Raw genomic sequence first — 18,899 nt, 5'->3', positions numbered from 1 at the left:
TGAGTCATGGATTCACTCTGCCTGGCTGTTTCGCAGACCTGAGTGTCATCTGCTTGCTCTGAGAAAGGTCAGTTGTCCTGCAGTTTCACCAGGGAAGTCACTTTGGTGACTGCAATAAAGGAGGTGGTAAGTTTGTGGGATCAATTTCTACTAAACATTTTATTGAAAAGTAGTTTATTTTGGGCTCATCCTCTCCCAGAATTCAAACACTGATTACACTATAAATTAAGGAAAGGGAAGAGCAATACGTGCTGTTATTATAATCCACATAAAATCCAGGCTATGTGCAGCACCAGAAAGATTCCCTGCCACGCTTTGTGAGAATAAGAGCAATGAGTCCAACTCCTGATCAAAATTGATGGTTTTTTCCCCTTGAAGTCCCCATTTGACATGGCATTCTTGTGCATTGGACGAAACACGGACCGTTTATCCCTGGGGTCTGCGGGGCCGGACCAGCACTGAGTTTTCTGCACATGCACAAGCTCTTGGGTGCCGGGCCCCACCGGCGAGCTTGGGGTCCCCATCGCTGACGCCTTGGGGTGAACCCTGGCTGCCGCTCTCGGCTCTGCCGCCCTCAGCTCTGCAGCCATCAGAGGAGAAAGCGTAAGAGGAATCCCAAAGGGTGAGGCTCCTGGCTTAGCTCAGACTCTCCTCCCATGGGTGCCTTGTCCGGGGGAGATGCTGGTGTCTCTGCTGGGACGGGCAAACCGCGGGCGAGTTGCTCAGCCAGCTGCCTGGGCTGAGGTCCATCACCTGCACAGTGTGGCAGAAGCCACCGGTGGGACCAGTCCCCACCACGGGGAGCAGCTGGGCCGGGTGAGCCACATCTGGGCAGCTCCATCTCCTGCCCTTCACACAGCTGATACGAAGCCAGTCCCGCCAACAATAAATATTTATACCAGCTGTAATCTGTTCTTCAGAAGTTATATTGAAGCTGGTTGATTCACTGTGGTTTTCGTAGAAGCTATAATTATATCTGTAAACCATATGGGCTTCTTGTCGAGGAAGAAAAGAAAAAAAACAGAAAACCCCTCGGTCTTGTCTGAGAAGCCAGGCGTGATGGGGAGACCCGCTGTCACGCTGGGCTGGCAGCGTGGCCAAAGGGGCTGGTACAGCCCTGGGAGGGGCGCAGCCCCAGGCCAGTCCCCAGCTGTCCCCCCGCCCCGGGCTTTCTGTGTTAGGGCTGACATTGCACAACAGCTAGCGGTGCTCCGTGCTTTGCCTGTTTCATGGCACTCCTAGCACACGGTGCTGCAGGAGCTCGTGGTGCCGTAACCCACCACATCCCAGGTTCCCTGCCTGGCGCGGAGAGGGGCAGCCTGGCCGCAAGGGAGGGGGTTTCTGCGGGGCCAGCAGCCCTGGTGCCCCAGGGCTTTCCCTACAGCGGGCAGGGGCAGACGGGGCGCTCCCTCTCCACTCAAAGCCCTTGCCCTCCCCAGCCCCAAGGAGCAAAGCCGGGTTGCTCTCCTGCCGCATCCGTGCCTGACCCAGCCGCTCGTCCTGGGCAGGTGGCACCGGCAGCCGCGGGCTGGGGCTGAGGCCGGGCACAGCAGAGCCTTGGACCCTCCACGGGCGGTGAGGAGGCATTCGCCCACCCCACGCTGCAGACACAGGTAACCCCCCGCCATCGCCGGCTGGGCACACAGACCACCAGCGGCACGGGGCCCTTTGGTGCGGAGAAGCAGCACCGTGCGCAGAAGGGCATGCCTGCCGCTGCACAAAACCCTCCGGATCAACCATGCCCACGCCTTCATAGTAAAACATTTATTTGTTCAGGTGATATAAGCTACCATGTTTACAGTTCGTGAACTCACCACTGGCGACATTTAACATGACTTGGGACTGCAGCTGTTGCCACCAGATTTTTCATCGTAATTTTTAGTTTTATAAAAACCTTGGACACCAGAAAAAAAGGTATTTAGACTTCATGTGGCAGATGGGAGATGGGCAATCTGTGAACGGGGGAAGAAAGTTTATCCGACGCAGCCAACCTTGACGGCCTCTTAGCTTCGGCTGCAGCTTCAAGTAAAGGTTTCGGCGGGGTGAGCATGGTGCAACACGTTAATCTTCGGTGAGTTGGAATCGTATTGTTTTCTGCCGAGTAAGAACGTCGGTGGCAATGTTTTCGGGGAGCGGAGGCGGGCAGGCATCCTGCGGATCAGCCCCGGCTTCTGTGCAAAAAGACAAAACAGAGACAGTGAGGGGACAAGGAGCAGGATCTGGCCCTTCCCCGCAGCCGAAGCCGACACCGGCTGGGGCAGGCAGCACCGGGAGGTGCTCAGCGGGGCCAGTGCAAGCACGGCACCGCACCGACAGCCCTGGGAGCTGCCCGCGGAGCTGCCCTGGGCAGGGAGCAGGCAGCAGATCCTGCTTCGACCCCGGTGCCCCGCCGGTTCAGGTGCCACCAGCACCGCGGGCGCCAGGGCGCGGCAAGCAGAGCACGGCAGCTAATGGGAGAAAGGGTTAATGGCACCCAGCACCCCCAGCCTGGGGCTCAGGGAGCCACCACCAGCCAGCTTCAGACCCAGCTGGAAGTGCTGGCACAGCAGTGCTTCTGCTAAAGGGAAAATCAGACTAACAAAAAAACCCTCCCAAAACCCCAAAACGGAACCAGTAAAGCTCATTGTTCCAGAATCAGAGAATTTTCCAGTGTCTAGATTTGCTTCTGCCCTCACTGAGGCCAAGCCTTTCTCCATGGCAGGGATTTCAACTTCTTGCATAGTTCCAGAAGTTGAACAGAACTGAAAAGACCAGAACGGAGCAGCGGATGGACACAAGTCAGGCACTTGCCTTTATGAGGTTTGCATGCAAGAGTCACTTTAGACAGAACGTGCAGATGTTTAACTGTCCTGCCCTGAGCTCCCACACCATTTGCACCAGAGGGATCCACGGCGCAGCAGACAGCCCACGGGGCAGCTATTTTGCACCAGGAGGAGCACTGACTTGCCTGCGGTCCCACCATGCCCGGCCTTGGCACAGCTTCACTTACCTTAGGGAATGCAAAGCTGCAGTTGCGGTATATAAAAACAAACTAGACACCGTGTTTTAAATTCATCCTTGGTTCGCTGTGGGTTACAGCTCCCAGCTGCCTACAGACTCGCGGTGTGAAGCCAAGGCTCATGTCTGCCGGTCCTGGCAGGTCAGCACTGCCCTCCGCCACCCGCTCCGAGGAGCCCCGGGGAAACCAAGGAGACCAGGACCAGAACCCTTACTGCTGTTCCTCATTTCCCTCTCCCAATGGAAACTTCCCCTGCAGAAGAGATTGCACGGCTTGCAGACAAAACACGGTGGGCGCCTCTAGAGAAGGAATCTGGCGGTCACACGCAGAACTGGCAGTCCGGGAGGAAAACCAGCTCGGCACCAACCTAGGCACGCCGGCTTGGTCTCAACTTCCAGCTTTACAACAGGAATGCTTTCTGAAGTGCAGTGCTTCAAACGACCTGAGGTGACACAGCTTCTTGCAGCACAACAAAACCAGAAGCTTATTCCGTTCATTTTCATACGGTTTCCAAGGTGGGGTCTCTCTGCAGCCAGCGATGTGCCACGTTTGCTTTTTTGCCTTTTTAGTTTCCTTCCTTCCAAGCTAAGCTTCCTTCTTTCTACAGCAGCAGCCTTCACGCCTGGCTCTTGTGAATAAATCAATTGCATTAAAAGTCTACAGTCGGCAAGAGCAGTACGATTTGCCTTTTGTTGGGTCTTGTATTATTGATGCTGGGGTGTAGGTGCTTTAATCTGTACCACTTCAGCCCCCCTAACCTGCGCACTTTTATTTCGTGGACATCTGGACTGTTGTGAAAGCAAGACCACAGCCACGTTCAAACAGTAAAAGTCAGTATATGGCACATGTATTGTTATCTACAGAGTTGATTTAACCCCACATTCAAGGCCTAATGCGATGTACCTGCCTGCAGCCTGCACAGAAGGAACGACACCACGGCTGCCCGCACGGGGTGGGCTGGGGCCAGCCAGACCCCTCAGTGGGTGCCTGATGCCCAGAAGGACGGTTCAGCTCTGAGGGCACCAGCGGCAGCAGCGGGGTGTAGCACTGCGGAACGACTTGCAGAAGGAATCAGCACTTTGCCGCCTGGAAGCCCGGGCAGAGATGCTGTGGGGGGTTACTTACCCAGCATGGGCCAGATCCGGCAGCGCAGGCTGCGGCACCAGGTCCAGACACCCCGACAACGCAGCAAGGCACGGGGAATACACATTTGCAAAAGGAAAATATGTGATACATGTTTCCTGTAAGCAGGACCCTATTGACTTTGCCATGGTTTGCTTCTTTTAAACCAGAACTTTGACCGACATTAAGATTACTTACTAAGTTACCGGGGGAAAGGCACTGTGTGATTTCGTGGCTGTTGTTATTGCTGCTTTAAGAGAGCAATAGCAGATCCCTGGTTGCAAGCAGCACCTTAGAACAGGACAGGGAATGTTCTTGAGCTATTGCAGTGCTGACAGATGTTGCCACTCTGTGAGCGGTACCTCCGAGACTTCATTCCTCTCAATTCATAGGAAGAGAAGCGATAGTAAGTCATAGCAGCTTTGACCATTACTTCTGCTGGTTGAATCAACTACTGGGGGAAGAAATGCACTCCCTCTCCGTGCAGGGGTACGGTGGCTTTAGGTACGGTTTCACAGTGGCACAGGAAGGGCTACCCTGCACCTTCTCGAGGTCACGCGCGCAGCGAGCGCCAGCTGCAGCAGGACTGTCGGCCGTCACAGCTCTGTGTCTCTCCACCAGCCCGGGATGCTCAATGCCAGGCGGCTGCCTGGCTCAGCGACCGCGCTGCAGTGCCTAAGGAGTTACTAGGATATGCTTTGTGCGGTCCCAAAGCATTGACCAGCAGCACTTTCATGGTCCCCAGGACGCAGGAGCATCCCTGTACTGCTGGCAGCAAGCCTCAAGTGTCCAGCAGCGTTGCAGCCAGCAGGAACAAGCCAACCTCGCGGCAGCACCGCGGCAGGACCCCCTCGGGCAGGCAGTGTGCCCCGGCAGCAGCCGCCCCACAGCCGTGCAGGCAATGGGAGCTGCCAGGCCATTCCCAGCCGGAGCAGTGTGCGCCAGCGGCCGTGCCCCTCTCCCAGGCACGGGGCACAGGGCCATCACTTTCCAGTTCATGCTTCGTTATTGCAGGGCTGCCCGGGTGCGCAGGGAGGGCTGTCAAACAGGCGGGAACACGCTGGCAGAAATAAAGCCACATGGGCACCCAGAGCGGATCAGTACCATATATTCACTGTAAAGAACATGCTCAGAACACAAGCGGAAAGGCAGCACAGAAAACAACTAACACAACAAACTTTTCACCCAACAAAGCCCTGATTCTCCATCCAAATATTGTTTGTGCCAGCCCTCTTTAACACAACACATATGCGCGGAGGAAAGGATTAGGAAAAGGTGTAAGAGGAAGCATGTGCCAGCGATTTTAAGAAGAGTAAACAAATTTCTGAAGTAGTTTCTCCTCCTCCAGTGCTTGTGAAAAAAAGACACCATCTCATGGCTAAAACCTCAGTTAATCTGTTTTCGAGAAGCCTCACAAGGAGCAGACCCGCAGGCTGGGCGATGCCCCGAGGGGCAGGTTTGCGCCTCCTGGTTCAATTCCCTGCAAACTCCCCTCTGCAGCCTGGGGTGAAGGCAGGACCGCAGCACGGACAGAGCGCACCCCCCGCTCCCCCGCCACCCCAGGACTGCCCTACGAGTCAGCTCCCATCACCCAAACGGGGAACACGCTGCTTGGGTTTATTGGACTCATACTCTCATTTCTGAAGCATTAGAAAATGTTGCAGTACTGTGCTCTGAACAAAGACCTACCAATGTTATCCCCTTCAAGGAGTATGGCAGCACCTTCTGCCTCAAACTGTTGGCAACCTCTGGTTTTGCAGAACAGAAAGGACAGAAGTTCCTCCTTCATAAGGCTTTCCACACTTTGACTGAATCAAGCCTGAATGAACTGAACTGTCCTGCTGCAGTTACTCCAGTGGAAATGGCGAATTTCATGCCCAGTGCATTCCCATGGGACACTCCGCTCTGCCGAAGGAGAAAGCTGCACGAGGCAAACCGTCAGCTATCCAGGTCTAACCGTTCCTACCCTATTAGCAGAGAATTAAATCAAACGCAGGGACATATGGCCCTTCTAAGCTGCTTATATAGATGCACTGTGGACAGAACACTCAGCTTCAGTGTTTAGAAAATGATTCCTTTGAGTAAAAAGTTCAAAATATAAAAATAAAACTCCCTAAATCCCAAAAGGCTATTAATATTCCAGCACTTTCACAAAACATTAGACACATTTACATCCAATTTTAGACAACATAGAAAGCATTTTCATTTGATGTTCTTAAAATGCAGGACTGAAACAAATACCTCAGCAGAAAACCTTTAAAGCTATCTCTGTGCCCAAGCGCACAGTGAAGGGTCTGTCTGCAGAGAGCAGCTCCGCGCTGGGGCACGGAAGCACTCGTTCTTCCCATGCTTGACAATGCCTTCACTGTCAGACTACCAGAGCTTGGACAAATACATCACTGCCTCTGACGGTGCACTATTTTAATAGCTAGTTTCTGTTCATACAGTCCCTTGAGAAGAACATGGACTTCCGGAGAAATCTAAGGCGTGAATTTTTTTTTTTTTTATTACTTTTTTTTTACTTTTCCAGCAGGAAGCGGGTAGTCTAATTTTGAGGCTTTGCTTCCTTTTTGGTCTCTGCATTTCCCAAGAGAAGAAAAAGGGCTTTCTAAAAAAGAAACAGCCTCTTCTTATGTCCTTCACAGCACTCCCACCCAGACTCTGCTTTTCCACGACAGACAGTAGAACTGCCGAGAGCAACCCACGATGGCTGAGAGCAACAGGGGTCACGCGGCGCACGTGCCAGCCCTGAGCTGTGGGGCTTCGGAGGGAAAGACCCGGGGGCCGCCGGGAAACGCTCCCTGCCTCGAGACGTTCCCTGCCACGGCTGCGCTCGGGCCGCCTGGCTGCCCCGGTTAGAGCCAGGGTGTCTTCAGGCATCTGCTTGGGTTATGCTGCCCTCAAGAACAAGCACACAGGGTGTAAAATTTAACTATTCTATCGCTTTAATGGCCGCAAAGCCCGTATGAAACCTTTTGTTTGGCGTCTGAGAATGCACTAATGTTGCAGAGTTAAAGCTGTCTCTGATTTAAATGTGATGACCATACGACTTTAATTAATACTAATTGTAGCCTTTTCTTTAGAAGGAGCAGAGCAGCAGAAGCATGTCTGCCATCCTCGCACCACGGGGTTTTCATTTGCTATCACCTATTGCCATATGCTTATGTCCTTACACAGTGGCCCGAAATTATTCTATCCCACACGCACCACAAACAGCAGGTTGAAAGATGAGACCATCTTCCAGTCCCTTCACTGTGCACAGGGAGTAAAGAGAACTGAAACAAACCGCAGAGCTGACAGGAGATATGCCCCGAAAAGTCTAGGAAGAGAAGGAGATGACCATCATCATCCCCATCAGTCATCACTATGGGTCGCTGAACGGCTGCGTGCCCGTCTGCGCAGCCCTGCCCCGCAGTAGCGGGGTCGACCTGCCGGCCCTGCTCGCGGCCCCTGCCCGGCTCTTGCCCCCGCACCCTCCGGCGCCAGCACTCTGCCCGGAGCTCGACCAACTCACGCTTCCCTGCCCCAAAGGGGGTCTGCAGGACTGCAGCAACGCCTGCCGCTGCGGCTGGGGCGCGGGGCTGCTCCCACACCTCCCCTCGGCTCCCCTCGCCCACGGCTGACACCTCTGTGCACCCGCGCTGACGGGAAGGGGACAGCCTTCGCCGCACTGGCTGCCGGGGTGGGGACCAGCTCTGAAACCGGAGCAGCAAACCTGGCCTCGCGTGCGTTGGGAGCAACAGGCAGACACCTGCCCTGATCGCTGGTGCTGAACGGACGCGTGTTTTTCCAGCGCTGGCACTAGGCAAAGCCGCTGCCGCGGGATGAGGCTGCTTGGGGACTGCGGGTCAGGCACCCTCTCGGGGTGAGCCCGGCTGCTGCACCGGTGCCCAGCCCCAGCACGCTGGACCCTGTCAGGAGGAGAGGCACCCCTCGCCCGGGCACCCTCCTCCTCCTCCTCCTCCTGGCCCCCGCAGTGGGACCCGCTGAGCGGCGCCCGCGGGCCCCGGCCGTGGCTCCTGGGCGGGCAGTTACCGCGAGGCTGGCTGGTGTACGGAGTGAATATTTTATTTTACACAACATAACAACACAGCGTTGTTGTTTCTGTACAGCATCTGCCTAAAAACAAAGGCAACACCATTGTCACAGAAAATAAATATACAGTCTGACCGTTTTAAAAAATATCATTTTACTGATTGATCCAGAAGTGGTTATTTGTTAGCTTGGAGGAAATTTCATTTCCTTTATAAAAGGCTTTTTCTGTGAAAACTCTCTCTTTTGTTTTCTGCTACTGCAGAACCAGGAAGCCAGTCCTAGAGTAGGGAAGGCACTGGTGCTGTTTCATGCTTTTTTTCACCCCTTAATCTTTTTTTTCCTTTTTTTTTTTTTTTAATCTCTGAATGTTGCCTTCGGTTTTGATATTAAATAAACCCAAATGAAAACTAAACAAAACCCTGTGTGCACTGGGTGGCTTATACAGAACCCCGCATGAACAAGCCATTAATCAGCGAGACAACAGTGGACTTCCAAATCCAATTCCCCGGAAGAGGGAGTTTCACACAATGTTTGGTGTTTTGTTTTTCATTAAAATAAAAATTAAAACTAAAAAAAAAAAAAAAGAAAAAAAAAGCAGGTCACACAGTGCTTTCCAATATCCACTCAGAACTGGAGAAAGTTGCTTTTCCACTATCCACATCGGAGCTGTCTGACTGGACTAGCATCCCGTTCATGGACATGCTCCTTTTGGACCGCAATCCACCTGCGCCCCGGGCGCTGCCGGGGCAGCGGGACTCCATCAGCTCGCCGCCCAGGGAGAGCCTGCGCTTGGCTCGGGATGCATCAGCTGGCAAAGTGAGGAACTTACTTGGCTTTGATTGTGCTCTTTTGTACGTGGGGGCCCCTTTGACAGAGTCGGGGGGACGGCTAGCTAACTGCAGGGCAGTGGAGTTATTTCTGTTAGTGTTTTGGGACTCGATACTGCTGACTGCTTCACTCTGCGGCTCGCTGCTTGGCTTTGGCCCCGGCTTTCGCTTCTGCTTCTGGGAGACAGAAGTGCTGGAAGTCCAGGCGGGAGGCAAAGCGGAGGTAGTGGTGGCCGAGTCCTGGCTGGCGCCCATCTCCGGCGACTGCGTCACGCCGTCGCTGGCAGCCTTGCAGCACTGGATGCCCTCATCGTGCCCGACAGCCTGCTTGGACATCGACTGCGACAGCACCCCGCTGCAGCCCTGGATCTGAGCCCCGTTCGTCTGCGAGTACACGTTGCTGACCTTGGTGGCCTTCTGCTGCCCGTTGTTGTTACACACCTTGTAGCGGATCATGAGGATGATGATGAACACGAGCACAGAGGCCACAATGATCCCACCAATGATGATAATCATGGTCCCACCCAGGAACTGGGACTGCATGAAGTGGCAGCGCACGTAATCCTGCTCGGTGGTGAACTGCGTGCAGCCCACCACCCTGGTGGCCGTGAGCGAGGTGATCCCATCGTCGTAGATGGCCAGGACGCACAGGTCGTACACAGTCCCAGCGGCCAGGTTGTTGACCAGGAAGGTTTTGCTTGTGGGAGGTATCATTCTGGGGGAGAAGGAAATCAGCGTGAATGAACCCGGCAGACCCGCAGCCACCTCCCCGCCGTGTGCTGCAGCCCCTGGCCGTGGTGGGCACCACCGGGGCTCAGCCCCTCCACTCCCGCTGCCGACCCTGCAGCGCCGCTCGCCGTCCCCACGGCAGCGCCTGCCCTGCGTTTGGTGCGGCAGCAGTCGCCACCAAGCCCCCCGGCACGGCTCGGCACGGCAGAGCCCCCCATGAGGGTGACGACGTCAAAAACATAAAAGAAATTACCAAGCAAAGAGAGTTTTGAACGGTGTGACTGCTACAGCCGGCAGCACAGCACCTCTCTGCACGGCGCCAGCACACCAGCACGGCCACCGCCAGACAGCACTACAAGGAACACGTTTATAGACACCTTTCGCCCTCTGTTTTCATAAAGCTGAGAGCATCAAGATCCATTTAACTCATCTAACTTTACAACCTTTCTGCCAATCAGATTAGTTCAGAGGATTAGAGGTCCGTTTGGATTATCTAAAAATAACACCGTTCAAGGTAATTTCCCTATCTGCAAGTAGAAAATTGCATGAGTCTTTCACGAGACTCCCACCATCTGCTGCCACGGGCAGGGCTCCGCTCGGCCGGCACGGCACGGGAACCTGCCGCTCCGGCGGAGGGGGCTGCCCGGAGCCGGGGGCAACTCGTCAGTGCCGAGCAGCCTGGTGGGGCCCCGTGCAGGCGGGCTGGGGCTGCCTTACCTGTAAACAAGGGAGTCATCGTAAGTACCGTTGTACTGGATTTGGAACATACGTATCCCAGGTATATTCCTCTGAAAATTGAATTTCAGCAGAGCAGTAGAGGATGTTGCTTCCGCAACAACCACCTTCTTATCTTGGCTGACTTTAGTATCCCCGTTGCTACTGCTCGCGTTGGAGCCTGACTTGGTGGAAGTGGAGATATCCGAGGAGCCAGGGTCGGGCTCGTGGATGTGGTTCGTGCTGTTCAGCAAGTGGGGGAGTTTGATAATGTGCAGGTCCACTGTCTGTGTGGCCTCCCCAGCCGGATTGGAAGCAATGCAGGTGAAGGAGCCCGTATCCTTCACCGTCGTTATAAGGATGTCGAGCGTCCCGTTGTCGTACACCACGGACCTCGTTGCGTTTGAAATCAGTTTGCCCTCAGGTGAAATCCAATGAATTGCTGGTTCGGGGTCCCCCCGGGCCTTACACCGCAGCGCTGCCCGCTGGCCCTCCAGCACCCGCAGCTCGTGGGTGTGCCGGGTGATGAGAGGAGGCTCGCACAGGAACTCCTCCTCGGGGATCGACCAGAAGTACCGGCCGGACAAGAGCGTGGGAGAAGCACAGGTCTCCAGGTCATCTTCCCTCGAAAGACGCCTCAGCCACAAAAGCTCACAGTTGCAATGCAAAGGGTTCCCACCAAAGCTCAACGCAAAAGTCGAGGGGCTGATAATTCCTGAGGTTGCTAGTACCTGAGCTCGCTGGAAGAGAGGATCAGGCGGTAGCTTCTGCAGTTTGTTAGACGTGACGTCCAACCTGGTCATCTTGTGGAGGTGGGAGAAGGTCCCCTTAGGAATATGGTCAATCATGTTGTGGTCTAGACTGAGAGTGTGCAAACTAACCATCTTCTCCACTGCATCCCAGGGGATGGTTTCCAGATTGTTGTAAGACAAATCCAATTCCTCAAGAGCTAAAACATCATCGAAAGCTGTGGAAGAAATTAAAGTCAGCTGGTTGTTGTTAAGTATCAAGTGGTGGAGATTGGAGAGTCCACTGAACATGTCATTGGTGATCTTAGTCAATCGGTTGCTGTTCAAATGCAAAGCCCGCAAATTGCGCAAGTCAGCAAATGCGTGAGGTGTAATAAAACTGATTGTATTCCTGGACAGCGTCAAGTCCACCAGGCTGGTCATATTGGCAAAGTCTTTCCTTTTAATGTTTGTAACAAAGTTGTCTGCCAGCCGTAACTCCACGGTCCTCCTGTCAATGTTGGGAGGAACAAATAAGAGCCCTTTCTTGGCACAAAGGGTGGCAAGGTTCGGAGACAAAATCTGACAGACACAGCGCTTTGGGCAGATCTGAGCTCTCACCGCTATGCCAATGAACAGCAGAAACAAAAGCAGTTTTTCCATTGTAGATCAGGTTCAAGAGCCTGTAAGGGAGAGCAAACGTCTGTTAGCCTCTGCAAGATATGCAAATCACACAATAAAAAAGCAAAGACAAACCGTCTGTGGTTAAATCATGAAACTGAGGTTCGTGTAACAGCGTGTCATCCTCATCACGTTACCTGATGTCTTTATCATTCTCCGTATCCTGACATAAGAGCTTCTGTATTACCTTCCAGAAGAGTAACTGAGAAGTATGTACGTTTGCATACACACACATATACACCCAGACACCCAGACACTGACATACCAATGACAAAGCAATTTGGAAGCAGCCGGTGGCACCGCACATGGCGTCAGCAATGCCTTTCGGGCCCCTCCTGCTAGAGCTCATCCCCACCGTGCAATGTACCTCCACTCCAGGCACTCAGCTTTCAGATGCTCCTGACCTCGCGGTCTGGAGTTACTTTGCCATAATGCCATTTATGTATTGAAAATGAGGGGTGTTTCATGTGTGCTTTACTTGCTAAGCTAAAACTCTCAGCAGCCTCTAAATCACAGCAATTCAATGGGTTGAGAGCCATCTCCACCGAACATTTAAGCTCTTAATGCTATTTTCAGAATAAACTCAGAAGGAGCGAATTTTGTCATTCAAAACCCAAAAATGCAAATAAAACAAAGCAAAACAAACAAACAAAAAAAAACCAAACAAGAAAAGCCCCCACAGCAACAAGGATCTAAATAAAAATGGAGCACGGACTAATTTTAGATCATCGCTGTTTTCGCGGCTGCCACAACCAGCAGCGCTGCACTCTTCTCCCAGAAAGCCTGACAGTTCAATTAGCCTTATCTCTAACATTGCCAGATCCAGGATCCTCACAGAGTATGGAAACAAGGAAGATAACAACAGTGCCCACACCAGCTTAATGAAATCATCCATCAGTGACTACGCCAAAAGCTCCGCGAGAGCTGTGGCGCCGGTTTCCGTGCAGCCCTGCGTCAGCGTTGGCTCCACGGCGCGGGCAGGCGGGTGGGAAGGCGGACGCTCCTCCACGGAGCAAGCGGGCGGCAGGGAGCACAGTCCTGCGGAGATGCACCTACATGTCTGAGAGGGAACTTGTGCAGTCATAAGCAACGGACCTCAGCAGGACTCCACGTCGGAAATGAAGCACTCGGCTCCCTTCGGGACTGATAAAATTATACGGGTACAGATCGGATTACTCAGACACATTATCATCCCAGAAATGTACTAATGAAGCTCATCTAAAATAAAACAAAGTTTCACAGCTAGCTATAAGCAGGAGTCTTGAATTGCCATGGATATTTAAAGACATTTAAGGTCGGCACAATGATTACTGCTCCTATTGTCCAGTCCATCTATAATCCATCCACAGTGCCACACGAACTAAGAGGAGCCAACAAGTGCAGAAAGGAGTGAAAATACCAGCCTCTAAGCCCTGCTCTTCAGCACTATCAGTTTACTGTTTTTCCCGAGACTCAGGGCTGTAGGTTTTCATGACTACTGGTTCCAACTCCTCAGTCCCCACTGAAAAAAAAAGAAGAGGAGGTCTGAACTGAGTATGCTGCTGCGGGCACAGCCTATCACTGCTGTACTGCTGGGAACCGTTACTACCATAACCATTACCACGACTGCTACCATTAACTGCAGCAGAAAGCAAACTTCCCGGGCAGCGTTCAAATGCGTTTTGTGGATTCAGTTTCGCCCAGCCTCTGCCAGCACGAAGGTCGGGGTGGTCCCGCGGGTGAAACGGACTTGGAGGAGCACGGCGATGCCAAGCCATGGAGGAGGAAGCACAGCAGAGCAAAGCGCCTACTCCAACCCCCAAAACCCACCGGTGACGGCCGGCTGGCCACCTCCTGACGCGGCGGCCGCAGTCACGGCCGTGGGCCGTCACCCACCCTTTCCAGGAGGGACTTCTCTCTTTTAACCTACATCTGGCATGTACCAGACTCAAATGGGCTCAGCGGCTCAGGGCATCCGCAGCACAACTGCCGGGGTCCCCAGACAGTCTTGGCTGGGGACTCTGCGCTCATTTAGATTTGCTAACTTAATACCGCTAATTTAGATTTGTAGCTATGATTAAAGTAATGTGCTTGGATTCAGGCAAGTTCATCTGAAGAGCTATCCAAGACTAAAACCAAATCAGCAAGGTGCATTTACAAGTTTGGAAATACTGTTACAAGATGAAACGGCAACATAAGGAGACGTGAACTTAAACCACAGCTTAAAGGACAAGGTTGTGATGAGGTTACCCGCCAGTGGACGTGGGTTTTAGGGATTTTAACAGAGCTTTTGGTACCGCCTCTGACAGTACCCTCTGGACAAAATGCCCAGCGCACGACGAGAGCTGGACACAACGAGATGGGCAAACACTGGGCTGAAGCATCAGGCTCAAAGGGTCATAGCAAATGGGGCAACACCTGGCTGGTGGCCAGCGCCTGTCCCCCGGGGCTTCAGAATGAGGGCCGGTCCCCTCCAGGGCTCCTATCAGTGACCTGGGCAGGGAGGTGAGGGCACACCATGCACGCCTGCCAACGACGCTGAATTAGGAGGCGGCGCCGAGTCCCTCGAGGGCAGAGGGGGCTTATGGAGAGGTGTTGGTGGACCTCCCAGGACCTCAGCCATAGCTCCGGGAGGGATGGGCTCCAAGCCCTCGCTGCCAAGAGCAGCCCCCTGGGAAGGCAGCCCCCGTCCCGTGCCCGCAGCAGGGGCTCCTGGAGGCGCCTGCGCTCAGCCCCGGCGGGGGCCAGGACGGGCTGGGTCTGGACCCCGCAGGCAGCGCACACCTGTGAGCGGCTCCCGGCACCACGCTGGGCTCCTCAGCAGCCTGACTGGGGAGGGAGGGCCGACGGCCCCACCGCGGCCACACAGCTCTTCCCAGCCGGGGCTGGGTGGCAGCAGCACGACTGCTTCAAAACCCTGCCGAGTCCATCAGCTCTCTCACACCGCGGCTCGGGGAACTGCTGGGGGCAGGTGCTGCGGGAGAAACGAGGAGGGCAGAGAAGAGCCAGCACGCCTTTCCTCTTGGACCGTGTCTCAGCCCTGCAAGGGAGCCTGTCTCCACACTGAGCTGTCTTAACGAAAGCCAGAGGTGCCCGTGGGCTCCCACCGCTGCCCAGCGTCCAGCTGTGCCTGGTAAATAGTTCCTTATCCACCCTCATCAGGTTTTTTTTAAGTGTCGCATAAGCTGTAATAGAAATGTGAGCAAAGCTGAAAAACAGTTGTGTGTTTGCAGAAATGCTCACAAGCGCTCTAAGCTCTGTGTGTCACGCAAAGATGCACTGACGCTGGCAGCTGAAGAACAGTACCGGACACTTCAGCTGACAGAAGGAGCAAAACCACACTTGCATCTAAATGACCAGCCCAGTGCCCCAGCCTGCGTGGCTCCGCGGCGCAGGGACAGGGACAGCCTGTCTGGGTTGTCCTCCCCAGGCTGGACATCACCCCCTCTCCGCAGGGACAGCAAAAACGTTCCACCGCCTCGCTGAAAGGATGCAGAGCATTTCCTCACGGGGTGCTCGGCGTAGTACACTGTCTCATGGCTACAGCCCACAACTGAGATATTCCAGAAGACGGCAGGAACCACGGGATCTGTTGGCTTAGAAGAACAGCCGCCGTAAGGAGACACATCCTTTGAAAGTCAGCCAGGCCGTACGTCCTGTCCTTTCCCAGCACACCTCGTCCTACACACAGATAACCCGCAGCGACAGCAGCCCTGACACGGCTTACAGCTTGTGGCAGAGAACACCTAAGCAAAGCATCATCTGATTCTCATTACTAGCTTAAAAAAATAAAAAAAGAAGAAAAAGAAAGCACATTATTACCATAAAACAAATACAGAAATGCCAGTTTCCTAGGAAGGCGCTCATTGCTTTCATTTACTACTTGGTGTCTGCAAAAAGCTAGGGATAGTCAAGCTCCTCATGTGACATTTGTGATTCATGCAAAAAAAGGCTCACAAATATGAATTTTTAAATCAATTTTGTTGCTAAATTTGATAATTGGAGGTACTCAATCTGTCTATAAAAGCTAACTTCAAATTACAGCGGGCTGCACAGCTCACTGCCATAGAGATGTGAAAATCGCATCTCCCGAGCGCGAACAACCCCGCACAACCCCGCCGTCCCCGGTGCATGCCGCCTTCGGGGCGGGGGCAGACCTGCCTGCTGCTCTCCTGCCGACCTGAGATGACTGAACTAAGGCATTGGCCCCAGACTGCGGTTTCTGTTTCAGAGCAGAGGAAGTCCTTCCCCTTATTCACCTTTCCCAGCTACCGAGCGGGTCTGACAGCGGTGCGGCAGAGCCGGGGCTCCCGCGGGCAGGGACCCATCCGCCCTGTCACCCCTTCCCACCTCCGCCCCGGCAGCTCTCAGGTGGGGCGTGCCGACGCGACGGGCAACAATTCAGCATTTCTTGCCCCGCCGGGTGTTTCTGACGTGGCTGCTGGGCTTCGCACCGTCTCAGCCGTGCTCCCAGTGCGGCCTTCGGGCTGCTGCTGCCCCAGTCCCAGGGGCTGTAAAACAGGCAGCCCAGCGTGGAGAAGCACCCAGCGCTCGGCTGGGACGGAGCCCGTGCTCAGGCAGGGTGCAGGGGGAGCAGGGGCAGGCCCTCCAGCCCCCCAGCACCCACACCGCGCAGCGGGACTGCTGGAGGGGGACGGCTCGCTGGCACCGAGCCGGGCACTGGCACCCCTCGCCCACCCATTCCCGGAGAATCCACGCCGCCGCAGCTAGGAGCCACCTCTCCTCCGAGGACGACAGACTCTAGCAGCCCCCGGCACTCCCCCCGGGCACGCGCGGACCCATCCATTCAGGATTTCCAGTGGAGGCAGCCCCAAACCAGAAACCTCTGCAGGGTGTGGCCGGGCGAGGTCCGGCACTGGGGCACGGCCGGAGTGACCCCAGCCCGCACGGGCACTGCCGCACCAAAGCCTCCCGCCAGCGCCGCCGGGGTGCTGCACCTGCGGGGTGACCGGCAGCGCCCCTGCGCGCCTCAAAGGCACCCGATCGGCAGCAGGCTATGAAAATAAATGACCACACCTCAGTTCTAGCAACAAATTGAGGTCACGCAAAGAGCTAATGAATTTGAAATTTCTGCCTGGAATTGATCCAAGGGATGCAGGAATGAAATGTCAGGTACGCCAGGCTGAGATTGCTTTTTTTACCCAATGTGTGGCTGGCCAAATTTTTTTTGCCCCCATCTTCTTTGGGAGCAATAGGTTTTATGATGCAGCATCTGCCAATGTGTCCAGTGCATACTGTGAATTACATAACACATGGAATCAGCTCAATCCAGGAGACAGTAATTAATTAGCAAACGATTTCCACTGCATCCAATTCTGTTTAGACTATATGTGCTACACAAAGTCAGCGTGCCGGGGAAACCCAACGCAGCACACCGGTAGCTATTCAGAGCCAGCTGCTAATACAATGCCTGGATCAGACATAATCTGTCATCACTAAGGTCATGACAGAAGCTATCGACTGCCTTTCCTACCCCTCCAGGCCTCAGCAGAAGTTGTGATTTTCAAGGTCTTTGCTAATGCAATTTTGTGGTGGGAAAAAAAAAGTCTAGAAGCTGATGATGTTCACCTGCTGGGGATGAAGGATGGGGAAATAGCTGGCACCAGTCACCAAAGGCATCCTGCAGCCATGCTAAAATGGGGGCATATTAATGAAGATGCTGTGATATATGGCACACGAGCCACTCAAACTACTTAAGTGGAGAACAAGGAGCTTCAATTTCACAAAGGTCAATGGTTTGTAAACATGCCCGAGTGTTTTGCTGAATCGGAAACCAAGCACCTAAAAAACCAGAAACACTGAGATCACAGAGCCTCACCAGGAGGTTTCCCTGGGGGCTCTGCTAGCCACCCAGCCGCTGCACGGGCCAGGGCCACGGGCCAGGACCATGGGCTCTCGCCCCGGCAGTGTGCTCGACGTGCTCTGTGATAAATGACTCAACCCCAAATAGGACTGCAATTAAAGTTTACAATTTATTAAACGAATAAAGGCAAGCAAACAGCGCTGGGTGCGCCGGGAGTCTCTGCTCCACCAGGACGCACACCGTGCAGGTCTTGTTTTCGGTTTATATTTCTCCTGCTGCTACATATTCATAGGAAAGGTTGGTCTTTGTAAATGAATTAGGTTCCCCCCCCCCCCGTATGTGACGTGTAGCATGATTTGGGTGGAGAGACGAGTGCTATAGTCATATATGTTTAGCATGACCTCGATAATCTTCATTAGCATATGCAGGGTGTGAGTTGTAATATGCATTTCACAGGTAATGAGGCAAAGGTCAGTTATCGGACACGAAGCCTTTTCGAAGAACAAAGGACCTCTCACATTCCTGTTATCTTACTGTCTTTGCTGACCACACGCAGGGCTGTCCCGCCTCCACAGGGCCCCCTCCTTATCTGCACCCCGTGTTAGCCGGGCGAGTCTCCACTCCCCCGGGTCGCACAAGAGAGAGCAAGGGCAGTCTTAACAGCTCTTTGTGCACAGGAATCCCACCTCATTATCCAAATTCCACATTATCCACCCCGTGACTATAGTCACTCGGATCGAAATCCAAATCACACTCGCATAAAATCGCTTTTGGGGGTATCCCTCACATTAGACTTCTTTTGCTTAATACTATGCGGTTAGCAACAAAACCAGTTTTGGAATATTTGTCAGGCAACCCTTGCAAGATACAAGAACTATATACATTAACCACTCTGTGTTTCTTAGGCTTATGGTTAACAAGGGTATGTAGGACAGAAAGTCACATTTCATCATGCGGCCCTAGCGTTGTTCCATATTGACACGAATCAGATGAACACATTTCACATGCTCCACGAGCCACAAAGCCCTCTCATGCCAGTGAGGAGCAACACCTCCCGTTACGGGCAGCACCAGCCCTCAGCCGCAAGGCCGCTCCTCCCGACGCCCAGCCCGCCTATCTGCTTTGCGAGGAGGACGTGCTGGTTCCGTTCGTTGACACTCGTAACGCTTGCTGTAGGACTGAACAGGTTAATCACCCCAGGGAGGCATGCCGCGGAGGAAATACTGTAGCCCAGTCTTCCTTAAAGGGCTTCAAACACTGCA

The 18,899-nt window shown here is 53.8% G+C and overlaps 1 protein-coding gene across 3 annotated transcripts; it reads right to left on the bottom strand.

Annotated features, from left to right (window-relative positions):
• Positions 1–2,023: 2,023 nt before the first annotated feature.
• On the bottom strand, positions 2,024–16,221 carry LRFN5 (leucine rich repeat and fibronectin type III domain containing 5). 3 transcript variants are annotated; one of them, XM_059819621.1, is made up of 4 exons: positions 16,200–16,221; positions 10,429–11,821; positions 8,985–9,697; positions 2,024–2,171 (listed from the first exon to the last, which is right to left on the bottom strand). In XM_059819621.1, exons 1-4 carry the CDS (start codon positions 16,219–16,221, stop codon positions 2,062–2,064), a joined length of 2,238 nt encoding a protein of 745 aa, XP_059675604.1. In that variant the 3' UTR covers positions 2,024–2,061. The 3 variants fall into 3 exon arrangements, with proteins under 3 accessions (XP_059675604.1, XP_059675602.1, XP_059675603.1); XM_059819619.1 differs by lacking the exon at positions 2,024–2,171 and having other exon boundaries at positions 8,755–9,697; XM_059819620.1 differs by lacking the exons at positions 2,024–2,171; positions 16,200–16,221 and having other exon boundaries at positions 8,755–9,697; positions 10,429–11,827.
• Positions 16,222–18,899: the final 2,678 nt, after the last annotated feature.

Source organism: Gavia stellata, chromosome 7, assembly GCF_030936135.1.
Source record: "Gavia stellata isolate bGavSte3 chromosome 7, bGavSte3.hap2, whole genome shotgun sequence".
In the NCBI taxonomy this organism is placed as follows: Eukaryota; Metazoa; Chordata; class Aves; order Gaviiformes; family Gaviidae; genus Gavia; species Gavia stellata.
The sequence above is the reverse complement of the archived record's forward strand: the minus strand, read 5'-3'. Positions and strand labels throughout refer to the sequence as shown.

Excerpts from the sequence above, each read along its gene's own strand:
- LRFN5 (XM_059819619.1), bottom strand. The coding sequence starts at position 16,221 with ATGCTGAATTGTTGCCCGTCGC. Across the intron at positions 11,822-16,199 it reads GCTGAATTGTTGCCCGTCGC|CTACAATGGAAAAACTGCTT; the intron begins GTCGGCACGCCC and ends CTTGAACCTGAT. Across the intron at positions 9,698-10,428 it reads GATGACTCCCTTGTTTACAG|AATGATACCTCCCACAAGCA; the intron begins GTAAGGCAGCCC and ends CTTCTCCCCCAG.